The sequence below is a fragment of the Lottia gigantea genome (genome assembly GCF_000327385.1).
Source record: "Lottia gigantea unplaced genomic scaffold LOTGIsca_1, whole genome shotgun sequence".
NCBI classification, from domain to species: domain Eukaryota; kingdom Metazoa; phylum Mollusca; class Gastropoda; family Lottiidae; genus Lottia; species Lottia gigantea.
Genome location: NW_008706746.1, coordinates 4,224,198 through 4,251,612, shown reverse-complemented (window position 1 = coordinate 4,251,612; position 27,415 = coordinate 4,224,198). Strand labels below are relative to the sequence as shown.

Sequence of the window (27,415 nt, the reverse complement as noted above, 5' to 3'; positions counted from 1 at the left end):
CAGTAGATCTTATCTTATCTTTCTGTAGTACATGTAATCTGAAATATACAGAAATTACTTAATTCATCATCTGACAGTAGATCTTATGTTATCTTTCTGTAATACATGTAATCTGAAATATACAGAAATTACTTAATTTATTATCAGTTGATACAACAGTAGATCTTATTTTATCTTTCAGTAATACATGTAATCTGAAATATACAGAAATTACTTAATTTATCATCTGACAGTAGATCTGATCTTATCTTTCTGTGATACATGTAATCTGAAATATACAGAAATTACTTAATTTATCATCTGACAGTAGATCTGATCTTATCCTTGTGATACATGTAATCTGAAACATACAGAATTTACTTAATTTATCATCAGTTGATACAACAATAGCTTTAATTTTATCTTTCTTTAACACATATAATCTTAATTACCCTTTCATATAATCAATTGGCATTTGAAATAACTATAGGAGGTACTTTTCTGGACCTTTATTTATATACCATGTATTGAATCAAAAGAACAAATTTGCCTACAATTTCTAGCTGTCAAGGGATATTTTAACTGTTACATACTTTTACACCATATAGTGCATCAAAAGATTTGCAATAAAAAAGAGATTACTTACCTCTCAATATATGTATTTAAAGATTTTAAAATTGAGACTTGTACTTTCCATGTACTGAGAGGTAATGATGATAGTAGTAAATCTAATAACTTCTTCTTATAATCATCTACAAGATAAACCCTAAATTTCACTGTTAATGAAACTTATATAGAACATTTATAATAGGTCTCTAAAGCTCATTTCTAGCAGTAAGTTAGTAATGTCACGACAGAGAGAAACAAAGCTTATATTGTACAGAAAAGTTTTTACCTTGTACAGAGGATGTATATGGCCAACATTGTCCTAAACATAAATATATACATTCTCTATTGCTTTCTTTTAAATTACTACTTATAGCTTCATCATCATCTTTCTCTTTATTGTCACACTGGAAACATAAAAAAAAAATAGCCAGACTAATAATAAACATAGTCAGACTAGTTAAATAATAAGAATAGTCGTACTAGTAAAATAATAAACATAGTCAGACTAGTTAAATAATAAACATAGTCATACTAGTAAAATAATAAACATAGTCAGACTAGTTAAATAATAAGAATAGTCATACTAGTAAAATAATAAACATAGTCAGACTAGTTAAATAATAAGAATAGTCTCTCTGGTAAAATAATAAATTTAGTCAGACTTGTAAAAGAATTAACATACTCAAACTGATAAAATATTAAACAATATTAAATAGTCAGAATTGTTAAATAATAAGAATAGTCATACTAGTAAAATAATAAATATAGACTGGTAAAAATATAAACATAGTCAGACTGGTAAAATAATAAGAATAGTCAGACTGGTAAAATAATAAGAATAGTCAGACTAGTAAAATAATAAACAGAAATCTTATCAACACTGCTATTTGATTTGACGTTTATCCTGTAGTTTGATAGCACAAAACAAAACAACAGGCTTTAATTTTTGTTGTTGATAGAAAAATCAGGAAATGATTAAGATTTACCTGATTAAGATTTACCTTTTGTAAAACAGGTATCATGATATCCCACATATCTTGAAATTTATCAATTTCATATTCTTCTAATACAGCTGACATACATTTCCATGCCTCTAATCTATAGTCACTCTTTTCTTTTCTACATTCTTTCAAAACACAGTCAGTTATCTAAAATTTTGAATGAAGTCAAAAAAGAAAATCTAAGCAAGATATTAACAATGTTCTGGTTTTTTTACAGAATATCTCTGCATTTAGTTAATAACAGTGAATATTTCAAAAAATCTACAAAGAAGCCACACGCTAATGATGGAGGCACCCTTACTCTTTGTAATACTCTGTCATCTCAGTAAACCTTAAGAGAGTTCACATTGCTTTTTCGCTGGAAGAATATTATGTTGATATGAAGACAATCAAAATGCATACCTGATGTATTGCTGGCTGATTGTTTAACATTTCATTTGATATAGCTTCCCTAAAATATTTAATACATTTCATGTTAAAAAGCAAATTTAATAAATCTTTAACATTAATCTTGGAGCTCCAAATTTTTATTTTTATGAGTTTAACGGAATAGATTCTGTCAGTGTGGAATGCTTACCCTATTGAAACACATAATGTAAGTGAAGTGATATTACCCTTTTAGAAGACATGTTGTTAGCCAAGTTTTTCATTTCATGTATTTAATTATAAAACTCTGTTCTGGCAACTTACCTGCATGATGTACATACAGTTGATAAAGCCTTTAATAATTCTTCCTGTAACAGAATAATTTTTAGATAATGACATCATTTTGTCAGATAACTCTCAATAATATGGAGTTTTAATCAATTTTAAATAAAAACATCCACTACAATGAAATCATTATATTAAATATTCAGTCTGTAAGATATAAACCACATTTTGTACAAGTATGTTTTGTCTAGCCGACTGCTGTGCTGGAAATGGGCCATGGACTTGGCATCTTTTTTAAGGAGTTAACAAAGCTAATAACCTTTTTTAAGAATTAATTTTAGTGAAGCTCACTTACCTTTCCACCCCAAGTTCTACCTTGTAAGCCACTGATCAAAGCTTGTAGTATTTGGTTCAAATGTGGAGAGCTTAGATTGGTGCCTGATTCAGTGGCCAATGTTGTCATAGAAACAGCAGCTTGAGCTTTGGTTGTCCAGGATTGTGAGTCTAGTGATGATTGTAGAATAGAAACTATTTCACCAAGATATAAGCGTACACCCGATTCTGTACCTACAGAGAAGATATTTTGAACACCTGAATCTGATATAGATATTACTTATATTACAAGAATCAGACCTTACCTGCTCTGATAGGTCTTAAATTCATAAATAATGTCTTTAGCATGAGTTTTAGGAATAATATAAAATGAATACACCACTTAATAATTGTCTTTGTAAAGTGTGAAAAATTGTTGAAATAAATGAAATCCATTTTGACTGTGTTTTTTAAGACTTAAGAGTCTAGATAAAGAGTCAGACAGCTCTGTACTATAACTATACTGTATACGATTCAAAATGTACTTACTGGGGGTTGTTTCATTCCATACATCTTGCCATATCTTTATAGTTTGTTTTGATGTTTCATCTTCTATAAACAAAATATCAATAGAAATTTACATAGCAGTCCAATGCAAAGACTCTTTGACAAGATGACATAACATTTCTTTGAAAATTGATTTGGCCATATAAAATTCATGTGCAGATCACTTGAAAAAGGAAGTTAAATATAACTTTCATTTGGACACATGAGTAAACTCTCTAATCACTTGTGACACAAGTACAAGTGATCTTCACTGGATAAAAATATTTTTTTTTGCAAATAACCAAATTGACACTTACCTTCATTAATTTTTTGATGCATGGCAAAGAATGCTAAAGGCATAGCTAAGGCAGCATTTCTTTGTAAAGCATCAGGACTATGCCTATTCATAGCATGTAGGATTAGACCACTAGCACTGTGTGCATTTTCATCTGAAATAGAAAATGCATCTGACATTTACCTTTTACTAATACAACTTCACTAATTGATGCAAAAAATTTCATACAAAAAAAATTTCAAGCTTAAAAATATGTATAATTCCATATCCTAAATGCATGTAGCAAGTCTCAAGTGTCTGAAAATATTTGACAACCTTACCCTCTTTTTCTAAATACCAGCTTTTAATTCTTGCTATCAACTTTTCAACACTGCTATCTTTTGCTATCTGAAGAAATGGAAAACCAGTCAATATAGGTATAAGATCCAAAATAAAAAAATCTAAATCAATTTATTTGTTTATTATGCTCAAGGAACCTGTTTGATGATTATTTAAATCCTGGGTTCCCAACCTCTGGGTCGCCTCAGCTTGATCAAAGGACTAACAGACTATCACATTTTCATCTGAGAAAATACGATAAGGAAAATAAAGGAAAGAAACAATCCTTTTTTACACTGATAACTACTATGCACTAGGTTGACAATGATTCTACCTTGGCCAAACCTCTTGACATTAATTCCCCAGATTATCCAAAATAAGAAAAATACCCCCGTACCATTACTCCTACTCAAATGGTGAGTGTAATTAACACTCTAATAAGGAGTCTGTTGATGAAAACAGTTCGTAAAGGCATTGTTGTAACTATGAATTCATTTTGCAATATTCAACCAAATCAATGGCTTTTTCTAATAATTAGGACAATGACATACTTCAATAACCATCATCGTTAACCTTAATTGAATGCCAGAATCTGCTCTGGGACTCTCTGCTTAGCAGTTATATGCTTTCTAATTCAGCTAAATAAAAAGTTGAGATGTCGTATCTTACGTTACCTTTGATAAATGACCCAAAGCAGAGGAATAATATTTTCTAACAGATAAGTTTCTATCACAGGCTCCATTCAGAAAGGAAGCCATTAACTTTCCTGCAAGAATAAACAAATCAGTTCAGGTCTGAGAACATAGTTGAAAGACAAAATTTAGAAATCTTAATAATAAATATCCCATTTATCTGCACAAATATGCTTGCAAGTATAAATGTTATGTCAGATTAAGCTTGTCAGTCATTACTCCAAGGATTAAGTAAGCATGCTTTTAGTACATCTGTTCAAATGATATAACATAAAATATGATTTGTTATGTACAATTATCTTCTAGGAGTGTAACTTTGAGTATATCATCTGTTATTGACAGAATTTATAAGTACATCTGTTAACATAACTAAATTAATTAAATAAAAACTGCTGTTACTTTATTACCAAATGAATTTAGTACATTTGTAAACATTTAGTATCTATATCAACTTAAAACATCTTCTTTATAAGACATATAGAAGTAGGAAGGCAAACATAAATAACATATAACTTGTGTTGTTTATGTTAAAACATCTTTTATTTTTTTTTATAATTTCTAAGTAAGTTTGCATCCTAAAAACAGAACATGCCTATAATTACCTGCATATGGTGCTAAATCATTAGGACAGTGATGTACTAAAGATATAGTAAAACTAGAACAACCTGCCTGGAAATACATATATACATGTATATACAAAGTCACATTTGAAGCTTGCAATGTTTTGTTTTCTGTTAATCAATGGTCAAAGGGTCAAATTAGTTCAGATCAAAAATGTTGTCATGTATTTGATGATTTTGCCTCTTTAAGTATGGAGAGTCTCTTAAATATTTTGTTCTATTCATTTTAATTATGAAATGTTGCAAATTGAAACATGATACAATAAGACATACTAAAAGACTGACAGGGAAGAAAAATAACCGTATTCTAGAAATTACACATTTTAGATTTGTAATTCTTTCACTATAGTCTCACCAAATTTTTTGTTCAAATAATATGTAGCAAAAGCAACTTACAAATAAACAAGATCGTTGTATAAAATGTTTACCTTAGTAGCCACACCAATACCAGATTTGATTAAATCACATAATCTCGGTACCAACTCTGGTAAAATAGTATCATCAACATACTGTACACACTATAATACAAGTATATCAGTTTCTCTTTAATATGAATTCTACATTTAGAATACATAGTTTTAATATACAAGTAGCTCAAACATTAAAATCTTATAGCTACTGCTTGTTCCATTCTGATTTGCTACCTTAAGATCACAGTCACAGAAGTTGTGAAATACCCAAGCAAACAAAATTAAATAAAATGTCAATTTAATTGAATCAATTATTTAAGGATATATAATATGAAGATAATGAACAAAGCTTTCTTACCTTACTGACTGTTTCCATCATAGGTGATGTTTTAGAGTATGAAATCCTAGCACTATCTAACTATAAATAAAATACACATATTCAATAGAGCATCATCAGAGGAAGTATTGCAAGAAAGTAATTCTTTTAGATTCTGATTATAAGAAAGGGAAAAATTGTACAATTTTCCAGCAAAATGTGAAATTTGAAACAATGCAGTCTAATATGTCTGGTCTAGAGCAGTTAAGAGTCTGAAAAATCATAGGTTTTAATCAAGAATGACCTCAAGTTTAACATCACATGCTGATTGGGCTAACTGAAGACAGATGTAACAAAAGGGAAATTAAATCTATCTTTCTGATCCTTAATCCTTAACATGGCCTGTAGCGCATGGGGCCTTGATTTATCTTCTCATCAGAACAACAAAACACTTTACCCATGTTAGCCTCCAACCATCAACGCCTGCTCCACAAGTGTCTAACTCTCTAATCCATCCAGACTACTGAATAGCCATTAAAACAAATTGTATACTTATTATTACCTTTTCTTGGGTATCTTGACTACCCATATGTAAACTATAATAATTTAAAACTTGGGGTTCCAGCCCACTGACAGCTTCCAATAAAGCTATAACTAACACTGGTATATGTGGCTTTAATAATTTACCAGAGTTTTTACTGATATCTAATATAGTTGATAATCTATAAAATAATGTAACCAGTTTATTTTCAAATATGAAATATGAATGCATGAAACAATAACTAAAGAAATCCAGTAATGTCAAAACTACCTCTTAAAAAAAAACACGAGATATGGTAAAAAGTGTGACATATAGAAGTACTCACCCAATTTGTCTAACTTCTTTCACTGTACTATTTAAAGTATTAGTTAATAAACAGGGTAATACTGACTGTATAGCTCTTTCTCCTACTTTACCATTATTAATATCACATATTTTAACAGACACCTAAATATAACATTACCATTGTTCATATCAATTATTTTATCAGATACCCAAATATAACATTACCACTATTAATATCACATGTTTCAACAGATTCCTAAATATAACATTTCAATTAGTAATATCAGATATTTCAACAAATTCCTAAATATAACATTACCATTTTTAATATCACATGCCTAAATATAACATTTCCATTATTAATATCACATATTTCAACAGATTCCTAAATATAACATTACCATTATTAATATCACATGTTTTATCAAATACCCAAATATAACATTTCCATTATTAATATCACATATTGCTAAATATAAAGTTACCATTATTAATAGGACATACTTTTATCAGAAACCTACAAATATCAATACTGAGAAACTCAACAATCATTTGTTAGCAATATATCTAAGAAATCTACTTACTCTACTAAGAGTTTTACAGGCTGTATGGGCAGCAGTTCGTACAGATTCCTGTAAATTTAAAAATCAGAATCAAGAAAAAATCACATTCGAATTATATTACACAAGGCCTTAGTCATGGGAGTAACACATTGACTGAGGAGCAAAAACCTTAAAAACGATAACTCTTTGGTTAAACAAAATCATAAATCACAACAGTTTTTTCACAATTCACAGAAATAAAAGGTTAACTTTTTACTTTACTCTGCACATACTTGGGCAATGCTACGCAGTATGCAATGCGAAGAATTTTGTCAACCAGTTTGCCTTCACTTTTTGATTTTCAAATTTTTATCAGTTTCACATTATCTCTTTATTCAACTATCCAATCTAACCTTAATATCATCTCTGACCCGTAATAATGTCTGCCACAATTCTGGTAGTTGCTCAATAATATCATCAATATTTCTACCACGTAATAAATCATTGACAGCTAAACAACTAAAATACAATTTCACACAATTAAATCCTTTAAACACTCTGAACTCAATATTACATGTCTTCAAGTATATGATCTTAACATTATATCTTATAATATATATATCTTTAATCAATGGGGGGTTGATTTTAGTCTTGAATATATGTAAATAGTCTTCAGAAGTACTAGAAATGTACGAAAATTGCTTAACTCCTTTAAAAATACTTCAAACTAGGAATTTTCCTCTATATTTCAATAAATGTCTTTCCTATATATCAAGAGTTGTCAATTTAACATTCAATGGCGGAAAATTCTAGACATACATGGATTTGAAGGCTCAAATTTGGACAGTGAACTGTCAACACTATTACTGATTGGCTTTCTTCACAGATTTGGAAGATGTTATTTCAAGCATCATCAAGTAAACTGCTTCCATAACCAAGACAGTTTTCGCGGGTAAGGGCGAAACCGTTCGTTTACTTGCTTGCACTGCCCATGTTAAAAAATGTCAGAGTAACATGTAGTGGGAGCACTGCGCAAGTAATCGAACGCGAACATACTAGGTGAAAAGACACAAATATTTTCTTTGGAACAAACCTTGATTCTCTTATCCTCCATTGATTACTGGTCAAATTCTTTATCAAATCATCCAATATCTGTTTCATATAAATTTCAACCTAAAATATCAACAGTACTTTATGAAGACATAGAACTGTAATATTATAGTTCTATGATCAAGACTAAAATGATCAGGGTCAATGGATTACTAACTTCATCACAGGTCCAAGATGAGTCCCCACAAAATATTTTCATGAGGAAATGAGTGATCTACGAGGAAAGTTATCTACAAAAATAAATGTGAAGGGGGGGATGGGGGGTTTATTACATGTAAAACCTGAAGTATACGTCTCATCCATAGAACTACATCATCATATCCCAAATACGTCTTTTTTATACTAAACCCACTACACTTAGTTTTGAAGGTTTGTGCTATCTAAATCTGATCAATCAGATCAGTAGAATGCATCTGTAACAAGTGAATTGATTTGATTGCTTAAGATTTCTTAGAAAGATTTCAGGACCAATTTTGATAATATTCAGCTATGAATACGTGATTTCCCTCACCTGTAAGATAAGATAAGATAAGATAAGATAAGATAAGATAAGATAAGATAAGATAAGATAAGATAAGATAAGATAAGATAAGATAAGATAAGATAAGATAAGATAAGATAAGATAAGATAAGATAAGACAGATAAGTTTATTGTATCAAATACGCCCATTAAAGACATCATACAACGAGTGGTACATTTGAAGGGATATAAAATTACTAAATTTACAGAATTCAACAAAAGGTAGATGATGAATTACATTATATTAATAATTCACAGAGAAAAAATACACAGTACTAACTATTACCACGGCCTCGAGAAAGTATGAGTATGGGGTGTGGTTTGTACACGATGAGAACTACATACTCCTTCCTTGTCAGACCCTACCAAAGGGAAGTAAATTGAAAAGCTTATCGTTTATTCAAGTGAATTGTTCCAAACTTTTAACTTCAAATATTCAACCAAAATTATATTGGTTCACGTACCGTTTTCTTGTTATCTTTAACAAGAGCATTCCAGATACTACTCATAGCTTGCTGTATTTTAGGGTTGGGATCAAACTGGTATCTATAAAGTTTTGGTACCATTTGTGGTAGAAAGGGTGCTAACTGTTCACCAGCCTGAGCTGCTATAGTACTAAATCCAAATGCTGCCCCCTATAAATTAAAAATTTGGATAATTGAGTGAATTCACATTACAATATTCACTATTCAGGGTCAGATCACTAGAATACAATACCAATTAAATATTTAATATATAGTCGAGTAACCTAATTTCGTGGAAACCTTTTATTCGTGGATTTCCGGTAAGGATTAATAATTTACATGAGTGACCTTGCGCGACCTCCGCATTAGCTTGTTTTGATAAACATGGGTTTTCTCTACAATGTCAGCTAGTAGAATGAATCCAGTAGTTTCAAGCAAGGTCAAATGTATTAATGTATACTTTGACAAATACAAAATGGCGGATTTCAGTTATTACCAAACGTCACCAATTTTTATCGGACGAATTTCCTTATAATCCCAAGCGGTAATCGGAATTCCAAGTGTTGTCTGCTAGAATATATTTCAACAAATGAAGTCACGTGATCAACTAGCAGATTCCGTGTCAGCAGAAAATTTCTATGGAACACAAAATGGACCATATTCTTATGTTGTCTCAGTGACTTTTAGCAATAAATCACGCTACGTATCTTATTTTGTCAGTCACTATTTTTTTTTTAAATCGTGGTTCTTTGAAGGAATTGTCACTAGTTATAATTAATTGATATTAAAGATAAATACTAAGAGAAGTTAATTTTACCATCCGGTATCCATACAACGTGTTTATCTAGTCTTATTTATAGATCAAACATTGTACACGAAAATGAGTGACACATTCTGCCGCCATTGCCGAGTTGGTTGCTCATGAAATATGGGTCAAAGTGAAGGATTCATAAAGAAAATCGAAATAAACCAATTTTAATTATTTTGTAGAATATCTGAGGAAACATCTAAGACATAAAAAAAATTTTCGTTTTTTTAACCTTGACGAAATTTGGTGTTGAATCCTTATATCCACGAAAATAGGTTACACCACTGTATATTTCATCATGTACAGTAGAGAAATATTCAAAATATAAACAAATACAAGAATCCCCTTTGATTGTGAAAATTCTCATTTTTTTTATAAGTAAACCTTATTTTTCTTTACCAAATGCATCATTATTTTAAGTGTTGAAACAGTTAGTGATTTTGACGAACTGGGTAATTTTCCACAATAACATTTTTTACCGAGTTTATCACGGTTAATTAGTCAAGATAAACAACAAGGTCAAAAACTGTAAACTGCAGTACAGTGTACTATGTGATATCTGACATTTGAGTATTCCAACATTCTGTGTAATAAGGAAGAATCTTATCTGGATCACTGAGCTATATATAGTAACACCTGTTAAAAAATCTTGAACTTTGAGTTCCCAGTGGGACTAGTATCTTGCGAATGGTCTTGATAATCTTGACCACAAAAATCAACATAATTCTGCAATACATGTTATTATAGCCTAATTGTAACCCAATCAAGATAACCCTCTCAATTATTCAATTTAGAAAAACAACACAAGTTTAGACATTTATTTAGTAGAGAAAAGAAGAGTTTAAAGATTAATAAAGTGACAACTTCTAATAAAATTGACGGTTAACCGATCATCTCAAATCAGTTACATCATTACACAATACTAAATATATTTATAATAAGTACCTTTCTTGAATTCCAAACAGCATTATGATGTGCTAAATGCATAAATTTATAAACTAAGTCAGGTTGGTTTAAATCATTAGCTATTGAACATAATTCTTTATAAGTTGATAGACCACCACTAAAAGATAAAGAATCACATTCATTTCACTGGCAGCATTTTTAGTAGCTTTGATTAACACTGCTACAAGATAAAGTCATGCATCTACAAACACTGACATCAAGAAAGTATATTGTTTACTGTTCTCTATTGTTGCTGATTGGATAGCAACATTAACCTATTAATTTTGAATTCTAAGCAATAGTTTAAGATTGTTTAAGGTGAACACAGCCTGTAGCTCATGTAGCCTTGTCTAATAGTCTACTTTATTAGTCAATGCCAGTCCTCCAATCTGCATTAATGCCAGCTGAAAACAAGAAAAAAAAAATTAAGTACAACCCATGCTTCAGCTGAATAATAAACAGATTTCAATGTAAGCTTGGCTCTAGTTCACTATAACACTATACTTACCCATCTGGTGCTTTGCCAATAGAACCTTCAGCAAATACTGTAGTATCACTGGTTACTTCATGTTTAGTACTAAAATATAGCAATATGTTTAGACTATAGAATCACTCTGATATTCACCTTTTTAACTAGTAACTTTATAATCTTTCATCTTGGTACATGGATGCTTTTTAGATGAATTTAGCCCGTTTTTGCATAAAAAATTGTTGATTATTACATGCAATTTCTTAACTCATTCATAACGCATAATGTGTACTTGATATATAAGTTAAAGCAGTGCTTCTCAACCTCAGTGAGATCATTCCTCCCGAAAGAGTTTTTTTAAATCTACTCCATCCCAAAATAAATCATTTTAAAAACATATTTCAAAAAATGCATACAATGAATTACAATGATATAAATCATAGTCCACATATCGAGATAGTTCCATGTGACCCTTGAGCTGATTATTTGTTCACGATTTCTGTATGTCCATGGTGAATAATGTCAATTTCAATAGTAGATAACCTTGCCCCCCCATTACTCCCCTTGGCAATAATTCCTCAGCATGGTCTATCAATTGCTCCCCTGAGTCAAAGTATTGATTCTTGTTTGTTTTATGTTTGAACAGATGTTATAACAGAAGCAGATGTTTTAACAGAAACAAATGACAGAAATCTGATAATATCATAAATACTTTTAAAGTCTCACCTTTTACCAGTAGTTAAAGTATCAACTAATGTAGAAACTAGTAAATCTTTCTGTTCTTGTGTACAAATATCAAACACCAAGCCCAATCCTTTAGATGCTATATCTTGTGTTATATCTACAAAATATATAACCTAACCAAATAAGTCTGTGTACTTAAAATATTAAAGATTAAAGAAATCGAATAAATTTTGCTGTTTATCAAAAAGAAAGAATAGTAAAGAATAGCAATATTTATCTCGGTTCTACTTTCAGTTTCAGGAATCAGGAATTCAAGTATGCAGTATCAATATTATTTCAGTAATTGATTTGCTGGGCACTAGGCCTACTAAGATTAAATCTTACCATCATTTTCAGATAACAATCTCATAAAAGCTTTCTGTATATCAATAATTTTTTTCTGTATAACAGGATGATGACCAGATTTTCTTAATAATATCAGTAACCATATACAAGCAGCCTACAAATCAGTATCAAATTAAATTAAAAAAGATTCAATTAGTTTATTCTTCAAATTTAATCCTTGATAAGCAATCATTTCAATTAACAATAAATAAATAATATGAAATAAACAAACCTGACGTAAATGTTGATTAGAATGTGGTATATAAACAGTTAATATCTGATCTAAATAATACTTCATCTCATCTTTAATTTCAGCATGTTTTTTCTAAAATAATCAAAATGTATTTGTGTTACTAAGTTCATTTTTGTAATTACATACCATTTCTTGGAAATACATGTTTAAAAATTAGAATAATGATCACTAGTATAGCCAATGACATCAGTCATGTTGCTGGTTCAGTTCTAGTCTGAAGAGTATTTCTCATTAAAGACAACAAATGAGCTGAATCAATTGCAACTTACTGTATATTCTTCAGGTTCTTCTCTCCATAAATCACGAGCTAAAACAGACTTCTTTCCTTCAGCCACGCAAACTAAAGCTTCCCCAATGGTAAAATGAAGATCAACTTGTTTACCCTGTTGAGAGTGCATCAAAATATACAATGATCTGTTATCATAAACAATGCATGATTAAGTAATATACCTTATACTGTTTTGGACAATTTTGGCTGAATAGCAGGAATTAATTTATATAGGAAATGAAATGAAATGAATGGAGTTTTACGTGCTAATTTTCTGCACCATGTGGGCGGGCAAAGCCATGCAGGGTACAATGAGAGATATTTTTGCAAGATAGTGGCATTGGCCTCCTCGTTTTCGATTTCCAACTGTTCAAAGATTTTTTACGTGCACAGAATGTGGCACACGGGGCCTCAATTTTTTGTCCTATCCGAATGACTAGAAGCTTTTTCTATTTCAGCCCTTATTACCTGCATCACTGACAGGGGGATACCAGGTTGAAAAATCCCAGGATTAACAAGAACAGGGTTAACATTTCTCTGCATCAGCAATGCAAAAAAAATAAAAAATAAATAACTCACTGTGACAGCATTGAATAATTCCGACATGACATGTTTTCTATGTGGAAAATCTACATCACCAATACATATATAACCTAGAGCCATGGCAGCTTTTTCTTTCATCTGAAAAAACAGTAATGAATGTAAAGATGAAACCTTTATTTCCATCAAATTTGATATAATTCAAATATATTTTTTGTAAGCTTTTTTGTAAAATACTACTGCTAGAATAATTACCTTGTTTGAATGGTCACTCTTTTGAAGAATAGATAAGAAATGTTTGATAACAGACATTATGGTAATCTGCCCTTGATTGTCACCATCACCACCAGATGGCAGGGGTAATGATCCATTTCTGCCAATTTCACCTAATGCAATACAAGCAGCACTTGATAGGTTAGCATTTCCACTCGTCATAATGGATACTAAAAAAATATAAACACATATAAACTTAACATTACCATATACGTAAGTAATTAAAAATATAAAACATTAATAAGCCTTAAATCTGACACACACACAGCTCTTTGCCAGATAATTTCATTCATGCAGTTTTCCTTAAGCTGATAGATCCAGCATGCATGTAAATTTATGTAAGAAATGAAAGAACTATCTATGACATTCAATGTTCAAGTTTTACCTATTTTGATAACAATATCTCTAATATTATCTGTTTGTCCATGTATTGAAGTATGATCCATATCTTCTATAGTAACATCTTGGTATTTACTATATAATTTCTGTCCTATTATATATCCTAATGTTAATATTGAACCCAGCTGTATTTCTAATTTCTGAAAGTAACAAATTAATGAATTTGCCATTTTATACTTTTGATAACCAATTTCCCAACTCAAAACAAAGTGTTTTGATCTAAAAGGCACATATGCAGATATAGTTATAAATATATAAATTACAGATTGTAATTATCTATTCTTATGTGATTTAGATTGTATATTATTATTAAGATCTCTGATTTAGACGGTATATTTTTGTGATTTATGTCTGATTTACTTCTTATCAAGACTGTATATTATTATAAAGATCTTATTACTTACCTCTGATTTAGACTGTATATTATTATAAAGTTCATGTAATGTATCAGAAATTAGACTGTGATTATTGCTGTGAAAGATTAATATTGCATACAACTGACTAGCATTTAACCTTAAATCTTCCTTAGGGGAAAAGACATAGCTCTGAAAATAAATAATAAAAAACAATCTAAAGCTTTTTCGCAATGTTTGGAGATGTTGAATTTTGAATAATGATAACTTTTATCAACGTGACAATCTGCAGAAAACAAAAGTAAACTGAATTTCAATAAGGTAGTATTTACCATCAGCCAATCGACATTGGACAACAGGTCACATGATAATTTATCTGCTGCTACAGCAACAACTTCTAACAAACAAAACATTGTCTTGGAATCTGGAACGTATAAACAGAACTAGTTTAGAAATGAATTAGAAATGATGTGTGAATTAACACAGCATGTGATATTAGGTGAAAGCTGACAGGGCTTGTGCTTCCACCACATAGACTGCCAAAGACAAGCTTCACAAATGTTTGTTAGATATGATATAAGCTATACCTACCAGAATTGACTGAGAGTATATCTTTTATCATATTTATATAGGTCTGTATGGGACCATCATTGGTGGTGTAAGTACTCAAAAGCTGGTTAACATAGTGAGACAGTAGTGGAGATTCGTTCAATATTTCATCAGTAGTTTGTACAACTTTCTTACCACCAGCACTTTTTATCAAACACATACGTAAATATATTATCATCTATAATATAGTTAGAGATAGTTACATGACCACACAGTAGCTTTGTTTTAAAAATCACATGTAATAAAAATCTGTAAAAGCAAAACAATTCCAGTATCAAAAATCTCGTCCAAAGCAAAACAAAATCAGAAGCAATAACTTATAGCAGTTGACTCCTCAAAGGAGAAGTACCATCAGGTGTAAAGAGTAAGCATAGAACAAAAACTACCACATGAAACATTTTCTTCAAATGATTCTATCCTTGGTCTTCACTCTCCACACAATTTTGCAAGAATTATATCAAATAAGGTTTAAAGATGAATTTCTTTTCTTTTTTTCATTCTTAATCATATCATTATGTTCTTATTGCATATAAATAAGAGTTTTAACCATTCATAAATGTCCATGTATGTATTGTCTGGATAAATAAAAAAAAAACTTTTTGACCTTCCTTGGTTGGTCACTCATTTGAATTTTGCTGGTCATTCTTAAATTTGGAACCCATCTTTAATTTCAAATTTTTTTTGCACCTTCAGTTAACTGAACAAGCATCAAATTCAAAAAGGCACCACAACCTTATCAAGGATTAAACAAATATAAAAAAAGTCACAAAACTGGGGAATCATGAATTAACAGCTGAACCATTGACGATTTTATCAAATGTACCACTGAAAATAGCATTCAAAATGACTCAATTTGAAAAAGAAATTTTGTCATATTTCAAAGTCCTAGCCTCGTAGAACTAACCTGTGTATAAGTTGTTGGATTGAATGGTAAGACAGTATTTCCTGATACGTATTTCTGATTACTTTCTTTTCTTTGTTGTGCCTGAAAATTAATTCATTTGAAATATCAACTGTATATGTATCATAAATAAATGAAAGACATACATTCTGTAGTTGGTGATGTAGATCAATGTGATTACAGCTGTAATATTCTAGATAAATTACCCTCTAGCTCTTGATTATAAAACTTAATGCATCAGTTCAGTCCATACCTTTTCTTTTATATATTGTATCATATTGATGAACTGTGGTAATTCTAGTGATACACCATCTTTATTTTCTGTATTATTCAATTCTTTAATAGATTCACCTCTTATATCATCTTTACTGTAATTTTACATATATACAAAGTATAATTGAATAAGGTAACAAAAATCAACTACAGCTCCAGTGATATGACTTCATTGGACAAGGTGCCAAATTCTAATAATATGAGCAAAACAAATTACTTATTCAAAAGGTGATCTACACAATCTGCACAATACTCCCAAAAAACCAAACCTTTTTATTATTAAGTAATTTGAAACAAAGTAAAATAATAAAATGTCAATAACTTACTTATCTCCAGATGCCAAGAGTAAAATATATCTTGATGGTATATGGTTAGAAGGAAATACAGCTATAGCATATTGTACAGCTACTAACCTAGCTTGTGGTTCTACCTAAAATATAATATATCTTAACAGAGTATATCCTGTGTTCCTCAACGTATTTTATACAAGGTTTGGCAATAGGATAATATCACTAGAACCACTTGTGGTACTGAGTGGGACTTTGCTCTTGTGCCAATTTGCTAGAGAATCTGAAAAAATCAACGTTCTTAGCCAATTAGGTCACATGCTAAAGCAGTTATAAATTTTGAAAATTTCGCTTTTTTGGAAGGTTGTTTAAGCGGAAGTTGAAGCCAGACATAAAATATGAAAGTATGATTAGATTTCCAAGGTCAATGACCTTTGACCATGTTAAGGGGAAGGTCATTTAAGGTCAACATCACTAGATATGAGTCATCAAACTTTGAAAATACAAACATTAAAAAACCGGAAGTTGACGATGAACATCAAGTATGAAGGAATCAATGAACTTCGATCCTACAAAGGTCAAGGTCATCAATGGTAAAGGTCAAAAGTTGAAAATATGCAAAATTTAAACCCTGTTATTTTTTTTTAACTACGAAGCGGAAACAACTGACCTTTTCACACAAAATGGCCAAAGGGGTGAGGTAATTGTGTGCAAGGTCCTGTTTTGAACAAATGTATTTTATACAAGTTATACCCCTGATAAAAATGTAAATAATAAGTAATTTAAGCCTAATCTGCCACGCCCACCTCAACTTTTTTGTCATAGGTCAATCTATATTTAATTTGTCTCATTGTGTTCCAAATTCCAAGCTTTTACAGAAAATAGGTCATAAGAAATACATAGAACTAGCTCAATGAAGCTAACATATTGTAAAAAAAACACCGAAATTTCAAAAATTCAGAAATTTCAATTTTGCATTATATATCACTGGAAAGAGCACGAAGAGCACATTCAGAATCCACAAAAATTTACCCTTAAAGTTAATTAGGTCACGAGCTAGAGCAGTCCAAATTTGCGAATTTGGATGTTTTTGGACAGCTATAAAAGCGGAAGTAGACGTCAGAGGTCAAATATGAAAGCATAAACTAATAGACAAGGTCAATGACCTTTGACCCAATAAAGGTCAAGGTCATCAAAGGTCAAAGTCAAAAATTGAAAATTGTCAATTTCCAAAACCTGTTCCTTTTTTTGAATTATGAAGCTGAACTAACTAACCTTCTAAGACAAAGTGGCTCAAAGGATGACGTAATTGTGAGCAAAGTTCCATTTTGAACAAATGTAGTCTTTGCGAGTTATGCCTTTGGCCAAAAATGTCAATAATGAATAATTTAACCCGGATGTGCCACGCCCACCTCAATTTTTTTTGCATAGGTTAATTGATATTTAAATTGTGATGCTATGTTCAAAATGTCAAGCTTCTACATCATGCAGGTCAAAAGATATAGGTCAACAAAAGTCAAAAAAAGTCAAAAAAGGTCAAAATCGAAAATTGAAAATATGGAAATTTTAAAACCCGTTCCTTTTTTGGAACTATAAAGCTGAAATAACTGAGTTGTTAACACAAACTAGCCAAAAGGATGAGGTAATTGTGTGCAAAGTCCCTTTTTGAACAAATGTATCCTATGCGAGATATGCCCCTTCCTCTAAATGTGAACAATTAGCAATTCAACCCGGATGTGCCACGCCCACCTCAACTTTTTTGTCATAAGTGAATCCATATTTAACATGTTTAGTTGTGTTCCAAATTTCAAGGTTCTACATCAAGTAGATCATAAGATATACATACACTAAGCTCAAAGAGACATAAATATGGTAAAAAACCACTCGAATTTGAAAAAATCAAGAATTTCAATTTTTCTTTAAAAGTACGATTGTTATATATCACTGGAAAGAGCATGGGAAGCACATTAAGAATCCGAAAAAAATGACCCTTTAGGTTATTTAGGTCATATGTTAGAGCAGTCCAAAGTTGCAAATTTGGCTGTTTTCGGAACGCTATAAAATCGGAAGTACAGGTCGGAGGTCAAATGTCAAAGTATCAACTGATAGTCAAGGTCAATGACCTTTAACCCTATAAAGGTCAAGGTCATCAAAGGTCAAGGTCACGAGATAGAACTTGCAAAAACTTCAACCGGAAGTTGCAAAAAATGAAAAGCGAAATTCAAAAATCGGCTTCCTAGTTTTTGTTGGCAATCAATTGTAGATTAGATACACATCAAAATTAAACACGCCCATTTCTTCATAGAGGCCCCATTTTTCGAATTACAAAAGTGTGTTTTTTCAAAATGGCGACCAAAGTATCACTTCCGGTCTGGATTTTTTTTTTCTTCGTTTTTTTGTAATAGCATTTACTTACGAACAGCATAAATTTCGTTGACCTATTTCAATTACACCGGAAGTTATTCGACCGGAAGTGGATTGTACTTTCAATTGATTCCCCATCTAAAACCAGAAGTAAAGTTAAATATTTGACAACTACATATTATTTACTTTAGTGATACCCCTTTGCATATTAAATTTCAGATCAATCGATGCAAAAACAAAAAAGTTGCAAAAAAATTGAAAAATTTGATCGAAAAAAGTGAGCTACGAATTTTCGAATTTCGTAATTTTTCAAGTGCTATCAGTTCAGAAATAACAGATAGATTGTAAAAATGAAAATCCGAAGAAAATCGATGCAAAAATGCGCCTTCTAGAGCCGATTTTCGACTTTTTGCACATGTGGACCTGTGGCACTTCCGTTTTTGCAAAAATGTTCCAAAATACACTCATTTACGACGTTGATACTACAGAACGTCTACACATGTAATAATATTGATGCAGCTGTTGCAGCTTTTGCTTGAGAAGGTGTGGAAAAATCGAAAAAGAAAAAAAAAAAGAAAAAAAAAAAAAAATTGACATTTCGATAACAAACTGGGACTTTGCTGAAAGCAAAGTCCCACAATAATGTTACATGTATCTGTTTTCATATATTTATATGCCAAACAATTGGATTTCATTCAGTCATCAAGTGATATTAGAAGATATTTCAAGTTCACATCCTGGTGCCACTCTGCAAATGGGTTTGTCAGCACTAGAGTTATACATGTCATACAATGTCCCTGTACAGTTATATAACCTTACACATTCTTTACCTTGTCTATATACTGCATAATCAAAGCTTCCAATAGTTTAAGGTTGGTTTCATCTAATTTTTTAAAGGCTTCTGACATTAAAGATAGTGCTTCTTGAACTGCTAGTCTGGTTTCGGTATCTTCCTGCAAAAAATGAAAATCAATCAATTTTACAGCCTACTTGTACTTTCCTAAATATAATTTTGCTGCTGAAAGAATGCAACATCATGCAGTTTGTAATTTTAGAAATTTTGTAAAAACAATATCATAGTAAAAAGAAAAGATTTAATTTTAATAGAAGTTCGTCTTCTGATCAAAGTAAGAAATAGTTGCATAAAAAGCTTTTTTCAGCTAGGGGATACAAATTTTTTATCAAAAAGAAATGGTCAACATAATTTACAGGACAAATGTAAAAAGACTAACAATCTTACCTCACAGACTGATTGAAAAAACTGTTGTATCAAGGTCATATCTTTGGCTACTCTGTCTGGAGATCGTCTAGCTATTTTACCTACTGCAACATAGGCTAAACTACGTAATTTACTGTCCTAATAAAAAACAAATATAAAGATTGTTTACAGTACAGATGTACAGATATATGATATAGATATATGCCATGTCTAGCTGGTATTTCAGAATGCTTAAGTGACCAAAATCACACTCTGTCACTTTCACCATTATTTACAAGTATTTTAGCAGCTATCAAAATAGACCAAATAGTTCAGACTTAAAGGGACAAGTAGGCCATTTTCATACTTTAGTCTCAGAAACGGGACATTTTTTAGCTAAGCCAGTCAGTAATAGTGTTCAAAAATCACCATCGAATTTGAACCTTTAAATCAATGTGTGTCCAGAACTTGAATGTTAAAATGATGATATATAGAAAGGACATATAGGAGAAGTGAGTAAAGTTCCTAGTTTGAAGTATTTTTAAAGGAATAATACGATTTTCGTACATTTCTAGTACTTCTGAAGACTATTTACATATATTCAAGTTTAAAATCAACCTCCCAAAATAGTGCATCTGTCCCTTCAAAGGAATTGTAAAGAACTTTTCTCAATTTTCAATATTTGTATAGTCATTGGAATCTGATAGTAGTAATTTGCACTAGTCCAATTTTCAATCAGACTGTCATTCCTGCAATTACACTAAAACTAAGTGTTTGATGAAATCACTAATCATGAAGGGTCCTATGTGATAAATCAAATTTTGCGATTAGTGACGACATCTTACACTTAATAAAGAAAGAAAATTGTATTCATTTAATTTCAATAGAAAATAGAGCAAAAATTGAGTTCTTTCAGCTGTTAAAGGTAATATTTAGGTAATTGTATTTTCCTTTAATTTCAATAGAAAAAGAGTAATATTATAGGGGCAGGGATATTATATCACAAACTTTACAGAACACACACAGGACATAGACAGATACTAGTACATATTTCATTCTTCATATTAAGACCTTGTTTATTGAACTTGACCAAAATATCATAATCTAGGCCAATGTTTTCATGGAGACATTTCTCAATACAACTTAATATCAGCAGACACATCAAATTGATGGCATCAATAAAGAAAATTTATATGCTCAGATTTGTATGCTTCATGCACAACTGTGATAGTATAAAACATAATCCAGCACAAATATATTTTAATATACATTGAGCACTTTCTACTACATTCATGGATGAAAAAGATGAGAATGGAGTATCACAGCAATCTTTGTATTTCAAATAGCATGCATATGCATGGGTATGTCAAATTATCCAAGGGCTGAACCCTGTCTCTCAGGACATCATATTCATAAGCCACAATTTCACGATTTTAACACATTCCCAACAACAACAAAATGAATGTGGAATGGTAACAGCTCTGCTTTTAAATACAGCACTATGAAACTCATAGAATTACATGATATACATGCATTATTTCATATAGATTATTTTTACTAATTAACACATTAAAGACAAATTGCATGACACAAATGTCTAAAAAAAATGAGAGCAATATACTGCTATCAATTGGAGGGATAAAGACAACTAAATATTTGCTTTCTCAGCTCATGACTAAATTTCAGCTCTCCTTAGTACTTGTGGATTGAAAATTCACCCTCTTATTATAATGAAATTTTTGCAAAATGACATGACCCCATTCTGAAAAGAGAACGGATACAAATTGAGCTATCATCCAGGAAAGCAAAAAAGATTTCATCACTTTATTAATCATAGATTAAAGACTATCACAAATCACAAAATTATTACAAATATTCATCACTAACAGTAGCCATAGCTTTGACCTTCGAGATGTTATGGATATAGATTACAGAAAGAGATCACAAATTTCATACTGGTATCTAAAGGTGGTCTACAATAACCATTAAACTAAGATTCTTGCAGACCTAGAATATAATTTATATATTTCTACATAGGCAAAATGTCATAGCTAAGCTCTTCAAAGGGTTGACAGCAGAGTTTGGGGTAATACCAAACTGGATGGGACTGGATTTAATCCATAGGATTAACTAAGGTTACTATTTATCTCTGATTTCTAACCTCTGACCTAACAACATGGATTGATACATTTGATTAACCCAACAGGTCAAAATCACAGGGTACTATTGGAACATCAACAAGCATGTTGGATATCCTATTGCTCTTGTTGACATCTGACCAGTTAAAGGGTTTGAGTCATCTAATTGTTTGCTTTATCGGCTTAAAGAGATCAATTTAACTGCTCATATCACTTTTCAAGATTGAAATCTTACATCTAGCTCTCTTGCAATTCAGCAAAAACATAAAGTCACTTATCAAATACAAATATATCATATCAGCTATAAATAAAGAATACTACTTTTTGTATTGTAAGAAAACAAGTTCTCAGATTCTAATTCTGAAAAATGACACAGAGCAAAAAGATAGCTCTTTTAGAATGAAAAACAAGTATATAGATGACCATTTCCCTTTGATGGTTAATGCATATCATACCAAACAATATTTCAGTACTTAAGCTAGGGTGCCATGTTTGATGTTTTTTATACACTATGAGGTTATTTTGGGCTCATACAGACTTGCCTGATAAAGATAGCGCCGGCGGTGATATTTCTCTTTCTGAAATTTGTCCATAGAAATATAGAAGAACAAAATAAAGGGGCAGGTAAAAAAAAAAAACTTAAACAAAAAGTGTAAAATCAAAAAAAGGAAATCCTAAACCCAAAACACTTTTTTTGACTTATGCATATGCATATTGTATTATAAACTATTTACAAAGGTCAATAGTCAAGGTTGAAAGCCAAAAACAATTCTTTTTGTGAACCAATTGAAGATTTTATGTGCTCGTTAATCTTGTTTTTCAAAACTTTTTCAATATTATTTCTATACAGCAGTAGACTGATTTCTCAAATTAAACAACTGCCCTTGGTCATAGTAGCAGGTACAGCAAGTGATAGACTTTTGACTCATACACTGACTATACATAAAAAGTAGAAGCAGGTTTAGCACTTCCTTAACACATATAGAAAAGAGACATATAGAATAGAGACATATAGAATAGAAAAGTTTGTTTGTAAGGAACAATAAAAGAAAAATAGCCATAAGAGAAAATTAGATCATTTACAAACCTCTTTGGCCTCTCCAATAAGTTTGATCATACCAGACAATAGAACAGCATCAAACATCTTAAATTTACTGTCTTCACAGCTAAAAACATTATAAAATAATCAGTAAGACACAGTAGCTAAAATCTCAAATTTATCATTTCACTAAAAAAACACACCATAAAAAACAAATAATTTCGATTGTTGTCAAAACAATGTGTAGGACTGTAGATTAAACCTATATCCTATCCTAAAGCAGGTAAATGAGAACCTTCATAGCCTGATGAACTAGAATCCCCAAAATAGCAATACACGAAGGATTTAAATGAGCAATCTATGAAATGCACTTACTTATAGCAAATATGATGTACAAACTGCACAGCCATAACACGTAACTTGGCATTCAGATTAGTACCAAATAAACAATCAAAAACCACCTGTAATGACATGTAACATAGATGTTTTTGTCTAATATTATTCCAGTTTATTGACCTTATGATTGTTGGCAATACCTGACAATATGCAATGTTTCTGCTCTTTCATACTTTTGTGTAGATTTGTGTCTGGAATACACAGTGGACGGAAAAGGTGTTAGCATCTTGTCAAAAATATTTTCTTTTTATCTTCTAACCTGAATACAAGATGGGAACATGCCAACTGCCTCTTTAGACTTCAAGAAGAATGGGAAAATTTTCAATCTGATTCTGGTACAAACTGGAACTCTTCTATCTTCTGGCTTGATGTTTGTCTACACAAATAAAAGCAATATGAATGGTTAAAATTATAGTATTTTTTCATAAGGCTAGGGAGGTCAATGCTTAGGAGGATTAATATGGGTTGACACTTAAATAATCACCTTGTAATTCATACTTGCCACTATATCCAACTTGCTCCTGAAGTTATGTGACCAAAATGTGAGAGATTGCGTTAGATGACAATTTTATACATATAATAGTTATCCAAGGTTACAAGCTAATATATATTTCATTTGTAGAAAATTTAGGATTATTTAACCATATTCTCAACTCGTACTATAAATACACTAGAATAAGGCTTTTTAGAGTGTTGATCTGTTACCTTTTTCATATTTTCAGGTAAAGCTATAACTAACAGTCTACAACCTTCTATACTCACTTGTCCTTTTAATACAACAGTGCCTTGAAATATCTTATATAATTTACTAATAATTTCTTTACTGTTCCAATCTATACTTCTAAAAGAAGAGAATGGCACAAATCTTAATATGTTAATGGGCAAATCTAGAAGGAATATCTAAAAGAGGATTCTTCATCAATAGTGCTACCTATTATCAAAAAGATAACATACCCCATTATTCTCTTTAATTCCATATCAGCTGATGTTGCAACACTAAAATATTTCAAACACATTTTCAAATTTTAATTCATTAATGCCAAAATTTTGATAAAAAGATAGTGTTGAAACGGTTAATCCGGGTTAATTACTAAAGATTATAAAAAGAGTCTAAAACTGTACTCATGAATATTAATAAGCTTGAAGCTGATTGACAGGCAAGAAGAAACAAACAGCCATTTAGAGGAGAGTTAATAAAAAGTAATACGATCTTTATAACTGGTTTATTCTAAGCAACTCGTACCCGATTGAAATAATAACAAAACTTGCTCTCTTTTTACTTCTAATAAAATTGATGGTTACCCGTGAAATACTACCCGAAATCGGTAAACTGATTAACCGTTTCAACAATATAAAAAGTACACTTATTTTCTTTCCTAAACAATTAAAAAGCATCCACTTGCTTCAATACTTCACTCCACAAGTGTGAACCATTTGTAAGTTTCCTTACACTTTCTATGAGGTGAAACTGGAAATTGAATTTGAACAATTCATACCTATGTCTTGTATCTGATGATGCTACTATGTAATGACATACTAGGTCATTGTCAGACAGAATTCCAGCTCCTAAAAAATTCAATATTCCTAACTTTGCCTTTTCTAAACCTTCTGGTGTCATAGGATTTTCTCCTAGAACACGTTTAAGAGAATTTTCACTGAGACCAGGAGGAACTGTAACTGGGGGACCACGCCCTCCAGCACCACCACCAGATCTAGCAGCTTGAGCTGAAGCATGTGCACTGAAAAAGAACCCATTGAAAATCTCAATATATGATAAAAAACCTCAAATGCATATAACCCTCTGACCATATATATATAGCTGAGATAATGTGCATGAAGTCAAAAGAACTAAAAAAAAAATGTAAAACTTAATCTAATTCTCACTTTTTGACAAGATTTGAGAAATTTTGATTTATCAATGGGACATTTATGCTGATTTATCAATTAAGATTAATTTGACCTACCTGTATGTTAATAGTAAAATATCCATCATAAAATCTAATAATAACTTAGTTATTTCAGGTTTATCTGCTAGTTGAAACATAGACTTTCTCTTTGTTAAATCAGAAGGAAATTTCAGATGTTGAATAGCTGGTATCATTAATAATAGCAAACTGTTGATAAAAAAAAGTTAAAATCCTTAAGTTTAGAGTGTACAGTCTACAAGATAGTACTTTTGCAAAAAAAAAATCACTTTTACTAAATTAGCCAAATGTCTAATCAATTTGAATGACAGAAATCCTCATGACATTGCCTGCATCAATAGCATAAATATTCTACAATTCCAACCACTATCTGTTTATCAACTGAAAATAAATTAAATGCCTTATAAAAAACAATACCTGTCTTTTTGGTTGCTTGGTCGACCCTCTAAACAATTAATCAACATGGGCAATAACTCTGCTTGTTTAACAGGATCTAACCGAGGAAACCCCATCTTGATATACAAAATAGTAAAGTTCTGGAGGAAAAAAAAGATCAAATGACACCTTCATACTTTTCAAAGTGAAGTGAAGATGAAAACAAAATAATAAACAAGTATGGACCAATTATCAGCTATCCTACTTTAGAATTAGACATAATTTCCTTAAATAGTGGAAATTTGATATAAAGTAAGAATGATGGTAATATAATATGGTAAAACATACTGTAACAAATGGAGTAGCTGTAGGATCTTGAAACTGAGTCAATAATGATTCTACTGGTAGTTGAACTTTACTTCGACTTTTCAATCTTTTATTTATATGTACTAACAACTCCATCACCTAGAACAAAAGAAGCACACCAGACCAATGGTATCAGAAATTTAATCAACTAATATTTACATCATGGAAAAGTGTTAGGACAAAAGTAATCTGACTTTGTCATAATAAGTCAATGTGAATATTTTGCTTCAGGCATTACAAATAATCATTGCAATAATACACGGCAGATATTGCATTCATTATCATTTAAAAAAATTAATTGAAGGGAATTGTCTGTGTTTATATTTGGATTGAATAAACATATTATGTTTGAGGTGCATAAATCTGATCTCAATGATAGTTCAATACAATGAACAATGAACAATCAGAGCTCAGCATACTTGGCAATGACAAGTTACTTTTGCTTCTTATAAGTAACCAGATCACTGGAGCTCAGTTACCTTTGTTCGAATGCCATCTTCTGAACTGTTTAATTTTAAAAGAATTGGAGTGAGAAATTTTCCTAGAGCAACTTCTAGCTGTTCATCAGTATCAGCGGAACCAATACGTAGAAAAACACGCTCAACCAGAGCTGAAAAAAAGAAAATATGCACAGTCTTAAATGGCAGAGAGATTAGTTTTGTTAAAAAAAACTTTGACGCAACTGCATATGTGATATAAATGATGTAAGGGAGATATTGATGTGTGCCTGAACTACACATTTCCAAATACATCTGGGATTTGGTGGATCAGTGGTAATGAATAGGTTTAAAACTCTAACACCTTCAGAGGTGTGAAAAATCCCCACAAAGCATGGCCTATTTTTGCTGACCTTAGTCCAGCCAACAATTGTGAAATAGCTATTGAGGCTAGAATAGAGGCAGAGCACAACCACTTAACAAACTGAGCAGTTGAAATAGTCAAAATTTATGCCAATCT

The 27,415-nt window shown here is 31.0% G+C and overlaps 1 protein-coding gene across 1 annotated transcript; it reads right to left on the bottom strand.

Annotated features, from left to right (window-relative positions):
• Positions 1–621: 621 nt before the first annotated feature.
• On the bottom strand, positions 622–27,198 carry LOTGIDRAFT_103320 (hypothetical protein; the record flags this gene model as incomplete). The annotated part of the gene is made up of 46 exons (XM_009045630.1): positions 622–731; positions 875–977; positions 1,575–1,736; positions 1,992–2,040; positions 2,280–2,323; positions 2,596–2,807; positions 3,102–3,161; positions 3,416–3,547; positions 3,714–3,780; positions 4,386–4,477; positions 5,006–5,072; positions 5,452–5,541; positions 5,792–5,851; positions 6,312–6,471; positions 6,616–6,737; positions 7,160–7,207; positions 7,531–7,636; positions 8,211–8,290; positions 9,212–9,382; positions 10,965–11,082; positions 11,473–11,541; positions 12,160–12,274; positions 12,502–12,616; positions 12,734–12,826; positions 13,024–13,137; positions 13,602–13,703; positions 13,818–14,005; positions 14,221–14,367; positions 14,635–14,779; positions 14,920–15,011; positions 15,179–15,374; positions 16,101–16,181; positions 16,351–16,465; positions 16,697–16,800; positions 19,852–19,974; positions 20,262–20,378; positions 23,445–23,523; positions 23,772–23,857; positions 24,052–24,156; positions 24,528–24,633; positions 24,747–24,788; positions 25,289–25,531; positions 25,757–25,906; positions 26,135–26,253; positions 26,441–26,557; positions 26,938–27,198. The coding sequence occupies 46 exons, from the start codon at positions 27,196–27,198 to the stop codon at positions 622–624; spliced, it is 5,277 nt and encodes a 1,758-aa protein (XP_009043878.1).
• Positions 27,199–27,415: the final 217 nt, after the last annotated feature.